Source organism: Nymphaea colorata, chromosome 11 (assembly GCF_008831285.2).
Source record: "Nymphaea colorata isolate Beijing-Zhang1983 chromosome 11, ASM883128v2, whole genome shotgun sequence".
NCBI classification, from domain to species: Eukaryota; Viridiplantae; Streptophyta; class Magnoliopsida; order Nymphaeales; family Nymphaeaceae; genus Nymphaea; species Nymphaea colorata.
In genome coordinates, this window is record NC_045148.1 from 15,022,324 (window position 1) to 15,032,287 (window position 9,964).

At 43.7% G+C, this 9,964-nt stretch overlaps 2 protein-coding genes across 2 annotated transcripts; both read right to left on the bottom strand.

Annotated features, from left to right (window-relative positions):
- Positions 1-1,612: 1,612 nt before the first annotated feature.
- LOC116263582 (rust resistance kinase Lr10-like) lies at positions 1,613-2,074 on the bottom strand. The gene has a single exon (XM_031643318.1). It carries the CDS (start codon positions 2,072-2,074, stop codon positions 1,613-1,615), a length of 462 nt encoding a protein of 153 aa, XP_031499178.1.
- A 2,092-nt stretch (positions 2,075-4,166) lies between these two features.
- LOC116263583 (uncharacterized) lies at positions 4,167-4,943 on the bottom strand. The gene has a single exon (XM_031643319.1). The coding sequence runs from the start codon at positions 4,941-4,943 to the stop codon at positions 4,167-4,169; it is 777 nt and encodes a 258-aa protein (XP_031499179.1).
- Positions 4,944-9,964: the final 5,021 nt, after the last annotated feature.

Consider the following 9,964-nt stretch of genomic DNA (forward strand, 5'->3'; position numbering starts at 1 on the left):
GGAGTCGAGTCCAAAACCCAAGTCCCTGGAGTCAGGTTTGCGCGAGTCTAGGGAGGTCATCTAGTCGAGTTGAGCCTAGCTCGAGGAGGCTAGATGGGTGTGCTAAGCAAGGGTTTCTATCTTGAGTTCACATGGCTCAAGAGGAGTTTTTATTCATGAGATACACTTAGAGTTTGGTTCTCTTTATTTGATTTGACTACATACTCATAATTCATTTCATCACTTACCATGTCGGGGTGTGACTTGGATTTATATCGCTTTCATTTTGTTTATGCATTTCTATATTGAGTTTGGAGTTGGATTCATGATTGGAATCCGGATTTGGTAACACATGTATATAACGGTTTAGATTTTCGAACTCATTATGCAATTAAAGAATTATTGAGTTATTTGCCAAATCCCTCTCTCTCTCATCACGTCTTCCCCTCTCCTCACGTTTATCCTCTCTTCACGTCAATCCCTCTCTCCCTTGTCTTTCCACTCTGGTCTCCCTCTCCTCTCTTCTGATCCCATCAGTTCCCTCGTCATCCCCTCTTAGTCACATTATCTCTAACGCTGAAGAAGAAGGAGCGGCGATTCCTCTAGGCGAGCAACGGCCCTAGGGGATTTTCAACACTTCGACTTCACCTCGGATCAGCGTGTATTGGGTGCAATTCCTCTGCCATAACAGAGGAGTTAGAGGCTAGACTTGCAAAGGAGGCTGCGGCTCCATCCCTTGTAGCGCAGCAACCCATCGTGAATCAAGTAACATGTTGGCTAAGTTTAGTTTTGGATTTCTCGTGGGAGGAGCTGGGACTCTTGAGTCACAGCCAAGATTCCATCATCTTCCTCGCATGGAAGGCACTTCTAAACTTGGTTTTACAAGTCTTAGAAGGATTCCAAAGGGGACATGCTTGCCAACGTTGAAAGAAAGTTCAAATTTAGTCTAGTAAGGGTCGATCTTCTTCAAGGAAAAACACTGAGACTTGCTGGAGTTTTCACCGAAAAATCAGTATTTCATCATCAAGATCCACGGTGGAATACCATAAAAACCAACCAAGACGCATAGGAGAAAAATCAGCTCGAGAAAAGAAGAAGAGGTTTCGCGTAGAACGGCCAAGGCATTTGCAAAATACAAGTTGCCAATAAGTTCTGGAATTCCGATCAACTCTGCTCTGTTTCCGGCTACCTTCGGCACCTTCCGAGCAACCACGCCCAAGGTCTGATTTACCCCTCATTGCCACGAAAGGAGTTAGTCATTTGAAGGAGTAAGTACCGCATAAAGCGAAGAGAGGTTGGAGCTGATCTTTTGGGAAGCTCCATTTTTTTAGCTAGGATTGGGTTAAGGATCAATAAGGAGTTCTTACATTTGGGTCAAATGATTCTAGAGATGCCACGTCGCCACATTTGATTATCTTGGAGAAATCGGCTACCAAAAGAGTCCACATTTGGTGGAATCACATCCAAAGTTTTAGGAGTCCCAATTAACCGTCATCACCTAGACCTTTGCCACCTCACGTCCCAATCCCTACATTTGAGTTAGAATCCATTCTTTTAGAGATCCATCTCCATCCGTGAGAGGGGGGTCCTCATTTGGCCCCTTTTCCCACGTTGCCACTTTTAGTAATTTTTTTTAGTCAAGACCAAAATCAAAAATCTTTGGTGTAAAGTCGTGGTCTAGAAGAATGTTATGCGACTTGATGTCGAAGTGGATGATTCTTTGATCACAGCCTTGATGTAGATATTCAATTCCCGTTGTGATACCACTAGTGATACCTAGTGCTGTATCATATAACCTTTCCCTTAACACGCAATGGCCTACATCTGTGGTATTTGTAAACTTCTCAAGTGAACCATTTGCCATAAATTCATATACAAGTGCTCTTTGAGACCCTTCAACGCAAAAGCCAAGAAGGCGAACCACATTGACATGGTGGATCCTACCAATGGTGGCAACTTCATTACAAAATTCTTCTCCATCGTTATGTGATTTTTCCATTAGCTTTACGGCCACTACTGTGCCATTGAACAACCATCCCTGAAAGACGCTGCCATAGCCACCCTGTCCAACTTTATACTTGAACTTCTTTGTCATCTTGATTATGTCATTGTATGTGTATCTAGTGGTTGTAAGAGTTTGGTAATCAACCAAGAACTTCTCGACTTTTACCGGTGGATGGAGTTGGAAAAGAGAACGAATGAAGCAGAACAATAAACATACTAACAGTAAAATGCCGCCGAAAGCTGCTGTGCCTAGACCTGTTGAAATGAAAATGAAGATTGTACTCATGGTGGTAGTACTCGAGGGTTAAGCTTTTCCTTGATGAAATGTATAGTTTACTTTTCCTTGATGAAATGTATAGTTTATCTTTCTAATGTTTAATTCGTGGATAAGATGCAGCAGTTACGTGTTCAGGTTCGTCTGTCGAGATGTCCTTGTTTTTATATCTAAAGCTACGTTTAATTCCTTGCATATTTGTAGGGTTAACCATTCTAAGATATAAAGCAACATTTTCACTTTGGTATAGTTTGGCTGGCTGGAGATTGGGACTTGGGAGACTTAATTGGTGTCGTCCTTAAGCCAAAGATCCCCATTGAACAAAGATATGGCTGCTGTGCATAGTTCATCTATTGCATTTTCATGTGCGTGTATACATGTTATATAAGAAAGAATTGTGAGAACGTACCTGTTATTGTAGTATAACATGAATGAACAGGAAAGAGTATCGATGAACATAAGATGGCTCTAGCTAAACACTAACTTTGGGAAAGACAATGAACATAATTAAGTGCAGAAACAGCTAGCTTGATCTCGAGCTAAAACAAACGATCCCACACACGCCTCATGCACCGCTCCCGTTGTGAAAGGCACCCTTCACTGGACCTAACTAAACACAACATTTGATCTGATAGACTAAAATATATACGGAATAGCTTAGAGTCCAACTAACTTCGATGAAGAACGAGACATAGATAACGAAATTTTGGTGAAAATCAGATCCCGCAAGAAGTCTACCCGTCCCAGGCCTAGCTAAAAGCATATTATATATGATTACCACAAGTTGTAAGCCATTGAATGCTATAAAAACAGAGAGCAAATTACTCATTGGCTTACCTTTGCAATAGCTCCTTTGACGGAGCAATATTAGCAGTGGCAAGCAGGAACCATGTTCTTGCCACAATAACCAAGATCAAACTTCCGTTGAAAACTAAATCTTGCACAGCATACAATGAAATTTGGGGATATAGGATGTGGGACTAAAAGACAATATGAGAAATCTTCAGCACAAAAATTTCCCGCTTTCCTGGCTCCTTTCACTATTGCATTTGAAGATGGAGAGTTGGGGGAATCAAGAGAATTTGTAACCGTAGGTCCTGAATTTGGGGGGAAGGGACGATAGCCAAATGGTGGCCAGAGGGCCCAGGTCCCACCTATGTGTTAGAAAACTTTGCATATTAAAGAAACAATCAAGGTTTGCAGCGTAGAAATGACTGATCCCCTTCTTTATGCTCCTAAAAATTTGGAAGGCTTAGCTGTAAAATGCTAACACGAACTTGAAGAGTTTACAAAGGAAAAAAAGCATTGAATCTGCTTTACGAAGGACAAAAAATGAGACCCCAAGATTTGTCGAGATGCAAAACTCAAGGGTGATGGTTCATGAAGGTAAAGATGGTCTCAACAACATCATGCTGGATTCATCAACATGTGAATTATTAAGAAACCTCAAACCAAGCGGGTCGAAAGAGCAGTTTTAAATTTTCTCTACAGCGTAGCTCTAAGTAAATCAACAAGTATACTGGACAGCACCATGGAGGACAAGTGCCAGGAGAAGATATCATGCACAAGTGAACACCTGGTACTCTCTCTCTCTCTCTCTCTCCCTCGCCCACCCCCCCACCCTTCTCTCCGCACACACACACACGTCCAGTAATTTTGAACGAAGTCAAATTTTTTTTAGACTTTCTCGGGGCTGGGAAAACAGCTTTCTAGGACAGGCTTGGTTGACCCTGAAAGCACTTACACATGACAATGCTAATCTATGCGAATGCACCTACAAATGGGCAGAACCACCCAATAATCAGTGAGTACAGGTATCCTTCCAAATAGAAAGCAAAATTATATTGCGCCCCACTGGTGTAATTTGTGTGATCAAGATGGAAGCTATGATAGTAACAGAACTCGAGAGTCAGGAGTATATCACGCTACCAGCTGATTTTGAAGATGATCCATCAGAGCAATTTGTATGGTGCACTGATCCATCTTCGCAGTAACAAGCAGGGGCGTCATCTTCTCCAAATACACACTGGCCCCCACTGGTAGTACACTTGAGGCAATCAAACCTCCAGCGAAGAAAAAATCCACCACTCAATATGGCAGAAAAGTTTGCAGACTCGGACTCCTCAACACCAGCAGGGATTTCATACATAGGACAATTGATGCGATGGACATCAAGAGGCAGCTTTATCTGTTCCTGTGGACTGTAATAATAATACAGCAAAGAGCCATCAGCACAGTCATTTCTCTTCCATGAGGACGGAGGTTGCAGAAGCCCATCATTAGCAGAATTGCACCTGAAGAAGGTAAGTTTGGGACCAAAGAGCCGGAAACCACTAGTAAGGAGTCTTCCAGAGAAGCTGAAGTTTTGAGGTGATGAGCAACGTTTTGTCCCATACGAATCTTGGTAGCAAACATTCAAGCCACGATCAAGGTATGTGATTCTTTTAACAATGAAATCGCTGTTGAATAGATGAATCTTAGTGACGTTCCCGTTGCATGATATGAGGTTGACACCACAAGAAGAATTGAGAGAACTGAAGGGGAAGAGAATTGGAGTTGAGTTGCTGCAGTTGAAAGGGGAACTGCAGAAATTCGTACTGTTGGGATTGGACACTACTGTAGAAGCCAGGAGAAGATCAATCACAAGAGCAGGGAAAGGAAAGAAACCCAAGCCGCGGAAAGACATGGCTTGTCCCCTCAGGTAGCCACGAGAAGAAAGATTGAAAGATTTAAGCAGAGCTGCTTCACACCATAAAACTTCATACTAGATATGGATCCATATCCAACCCATTGAAATATCAAACAGAACCCATCAATGCCAGCCCAACATCGATAAGCAAAATAAAATTTAAGAGCAAGAAGATCCAACAAGATGAATACCAATCATTATACTCCTTGTAGAAATACGAAAAGAAGAAGGCGAAGAGAAACAATGACCACGATGTAACGTGGAAAACCCTCAACACGAGGGAGAAAAAACCACGAATGAGGAGGAGTTTGTGCCCACTAGCAGTCTCTCTAAAGATTATCATTAACACTTAAGGATTAGGGTTACATGACTTAAGTAGAGCCCAAAACGGGCTACAAGGCGGGTCGGGTATGGATCCGGACCCGCAACACACAATCTATCAACACTCCCCCTCAAGTTGGGCATACATATCAAACATGCCCAACTTGGATACATTCCTCTCAAATGAAGCTGAAGGAAGAGCTTTCGTCAGAACATCAGCAGTTTGGTCTTCAGACTTCATGTAAGGTAAGATCAACTCTTTCGCATCAATCCTTTCCCGAATGAAGTGACGATCAATTTCAACATGTTTTGTTCTGTCGTGAAGAACAGGGTTGTTGGCTAAGTTGATTGCAGACTTGTTATCACAGTACATCTTCATAGGTCCTTCAATCTCTATTCCAATGTCAGTCAACAATATCTTCAACCATAATAACTCTGACACTCCCATAGCAACTGCCCTGTATTCTGCCTCTGCACTGGATCTAGAGCAAACATCCTGTCTCTTGCTCCTCCATACAACAAGGTTTCCTCCCAGGTAGACACAGTACCCTGTAGTGGATCGTCTGGTATCACCACAACCTGCCCAATCCGCATCAGAATAGCCCTCGATTTCCACAGTCTCTTGTTTCACATACAGGAGTCCCTTACCAGGATTTTTCTTCAGGTAGCATAGCACTCTGTCCACAGCCTTCAGATGTGCATCGGTTGGCGCATGCATGGATTGGCTCAAAACATTCACCGCAAAGATGATATCAGGTCTCGTGAGGGTAAGATAAATTAGCTTCCCAACCAAACGTTGATATCTTCCCTTGTCTTCTTCACAGAGAGGCTCTCCATCTCTAAGACTCAACTTGTGCCCAGTGTCAAAAGGGGTAGGAGTAGGTCTACATCCCAATTTACCAGTTTCTTCCAGCAGATCTAATGTATATTTCCTTTGGTTTAGTACAAGACCAGTACTAGACCTAGCAACCTCCATACCAAGAAAATACCTTAGCTTGCCAAGATCTTTGAGGTCGAATTCTGTAGCCAGTAACCCTTTTAGCTTGATAATCTCCTCCTCATCATCTCCAGTAACAATCATGTCATCTACGTAGACGAGCAGGAGAGTAACCCTGCTCTCCTTCCTCTTCACAAACAGAGTGTGATCTCCATTTCCTTGTTTGTATCCATGACGTATCATCACTCTTCTCAGTCATTCAAACCACGCTCTGGGCGATTGCTTAAGGCCATACAAGGCCTTTTTCAGCTTACAACACTTTTCTGGTTCTTCATATCCTGGAGGCATATGCATATATACTTCTTCTTCGAGGTCCCCATTGAGGAATGCATTCTTAACATCCAGTTGATACATCTTCCACTCCTTCATCACAGCTAGGGATATAACCACCCTCACAGTCTTTATTTTCGCAACAGGAGCAAAGGTTTCCAAGTAATCAATTCCATATTTCTCGCTAAACCCCTTGGCCACAAGTCGAGCTTTATATCTTTCAACACTCCCATCTGGTTTGTACTTGATGGTATACACTCATTTGGATCCAACTAGGTGAGCGGCTTCAGGAATCTTCACCACTTCCCATGTCAAGTTTCTTCTTAGGGCCTCTATTTCTTCTTTCATTGCATCAGCCCACTTGGAGTCACTTTGAGCTTCAACGACAGTCCTGGGAATCACAGCCAAAGAGAGAGTAGAGACAAAGCACTCGTAATCTTTCCCAAGTCTGGAATAAGAAACAAAATTACCAATGGGGTGTTGAGTACATGACCTGACACCCTTTCTCAGGGCAATGGAAAGATCGTCATTCTTCTTCTCAACCTCATCATGAGTCTCCACGGTCTCCTTGGTAGGACTTGGTTCATCCAGGGAAGGAGTGGCATTGGGATTGGAAGTAGATCTAGCTTCACAAGTCATCACCTCTGTCCGAGTACCTCGTCTAGAGTAGAACTGTCCAAACAACTGAGGGCCTTCCTTCTCAATGCTATTGTCACCCTTTTCCTCCTTCTCAGGCACATCAACAGTATTAAGTGATTCTGCTTTCTTGTAGTCCAAAAAATCTATAAACTGAAGTTCCTGTCTCTGAGAATACTCTTCCCTGCCCACAGACTGCTCCCCCTGAAGAGGATTCGCACCAAAGTAAGAGGCATGTTCCAAGAAGGTAACATCCCTCGTAACATAAGCTCGACCAGTAATAGGATCAATACATTTGTATCCTTTTTGCGTAGGGGAGTATCCAACAAAGACACATTTGATAGACCTAGGATCAAGTTTCTTGACATTTGGACTGTGATCATGGATAAAACATACACAACCAAAAACACGAGGAGGAAGAGGAAATGGTGGACGACTACCAGGAAGCAACGAGTGGGGAGTCCTACCATTCAAAACACGACTGGGCATGCGGTTAATAAGATAGGCACTAGTAAGAACTGCATCACCCCAATAGTGTTTAGGAAGATTTCTCTGAAACAAAAGAGCCCTGGTGACATTAAGAAGTTGACGATTTTTCCTTTCAGCTACCCCATTTTGGGGGGGGTGTAACTACAGGATGTCTCGTGAACAATCCCCCGTTGTCTAAGAAACTCCTCAACAGGCTGACACATGTACTCACGGGCATTATCGGACCTGAAGGTTTTAACATTCGCACCATACTGGGTATGCACAAGAAGAAGAAATGTCTCTATGATGCGAGGAACCTCGCTGCGGTCTTTTAACAAGTATATAAATGTAGCACGAGAGAGATCATCAATGAAAGTGATAAAATACCGGAAACCTTGACGGGTATGAATGCCCGAAGGTCCCCATACATCAGAGTGAATAAGGGAAAAAGCTTCATTAGCACAACTAGAAGAAAGAGGGTACGAAGCCCTCACATGTTTGGCAAACTGACAAACATCACAAGAAATGGAAGACAAATCAAAGGAGGAACACAAGTCTGGAAACAAATGTTTCAAAATCCCAAAAGGTAAATGCCCAAAACGTTCATGCCAGTACATAAAAGACTGAAGACAATCTTCTCTTCTCTTATCTGTCTTGCGGATCGCTGTCAACAGAGCAGTAGCCACACGTATGGGAAGACGATATAATCCATCAGAAGCTAAACCAATCCCAATCCTCTTCCCTGTCACCAAGTCCTGCAAAACACAACGATCGGCAGAGAATATAAGTTCACAATTCAATTCTTTAGTAAGTCTACTGACTAATAAGAGATTTAAAGGAAACTGGGGAACATGTAAAGCGCCCTGCACATGAAATTTGTCCAACAAGGACAGAGTGCCTTCGCCTGCCACACAGGTAGAGGAACCATCTGCAAGAGAAACACGTTCCTTTCTCGAGGACAACTTATACTCATGAAACAATTTTGGATTACCTGTCATGTGATGAGTAGCACCACTATCGACAATCCATTCCCCCACAGAAGAGTTACCTTGATTGCCAATAACCGCGAGAGCATGATTAGCTGTAGTTCCCTCTGAGGTTTCAATCTTGTTGACATCGATCCTGCCCAAATAAGCCCTTAGTTCACGAAGCTGGTCAGCAGAAATGGAGACTTTTTCTCCACTGGATGCTTGCACCTCAGACACATGCGTTCTCCCAATCGAAGATCTCCCTTTGTTTCCCTTCTTTTCTGGATGAAGATCCCAACAATAATCCACGGTGTGACCTGTCTTCTTGCAGTGAGTGCACCGGCGAAGGAATCTAGACGGGCCGCCAGGACCACGACTCACGAGAGCGGATCTCTCGTTATAGGGCACAAGTTCCTTCTTCCCATCTTTTGTAACAAGCCTCCTCTGTTCTTCCGCTTCAATACAGGAGTACACATCTTCAATACTGGACACCTCCCCTGAATTCAGAATCTGGCTTCGAACACCTTCAAACTCATCATTTAAGCCTGCTAAAAATAGGAACACCCTGTTTTCCCATTCATGAGCAACATAGAGCGCCTGATCATGGGGACAATGCCAAGGAATATCAGAATGATAGTCAAGCTCTTCCCACTTGGCTTTCAAAGCTCCATAGTACTCTGCAACAGACGAGTTCCCTTGTCGAATGCCATAGACTGTCTTCATTACTTGGTAAGTACGAATTGCGGTCTTCTTTTGGCCATACATTTGCTCGAGGACCACCCACATGTCTCTAGCAGTCTTCTTCCAAAGGATAAGGGGCTGAATATCGACGGAAACGGAATTGACAATCAAGTTTTCACTTGATTGTCCTCAAGAAACCAACTATGCCACACATCACTTGTTCTTGCTGGTTCGGGGTTGCTCCCATCAATATAGGCCATGCGACCACGGCCAGCAATCCCCATAGTCATAGCAGGCGACCACGAGAAATAATTCTCCTTGGTGAGGCGAAGAGTGATGACCTGCATGGGAACATTCTCAGTTCTAAAAGCCCATATTTCAGTGGGATTGGTGTTGACGGTTGACGAGGAAGAGGCTGCCATAATCACAGACCAGTCTAGCTACGGGAGAAGCCCAGTAGGCAGCAAGGGCAGCAGGGAGCAACAGCACAATACAACACCAAAAAAGGCAGAGAGCAGGCAACGGACAAAACGGAGAACGCCTAAACCTCACCGGCAGAAGAGACAGCAACAGAGAAGCAGCGTCGGAGAAAAAACGAGGCAGAGCGGCGCGACGCTGGGCGGAAACAGACCGCCGGAACCCGGCAGAGTGGCACAACGGCGGAAGCAGACCGCTGG

Excerpts from the sequence above, each read along its gene's own strand:
- LOC116263582 (XM_031643318.1), bottom strand. The coding sequence starts at position 2,074 with ATGACAAAGAAGTTCAAGTATAAAGTTGGACAGGGTGGCTATGGCAGC.
- LOC116263583 (XM_031643319.1), bottom strand. The coding sequence starts at position 4,943 with ATGTCTTTCCGCGGCTTGGGTTTCTTTCCTTTCCCTGCTCTTGTGATT.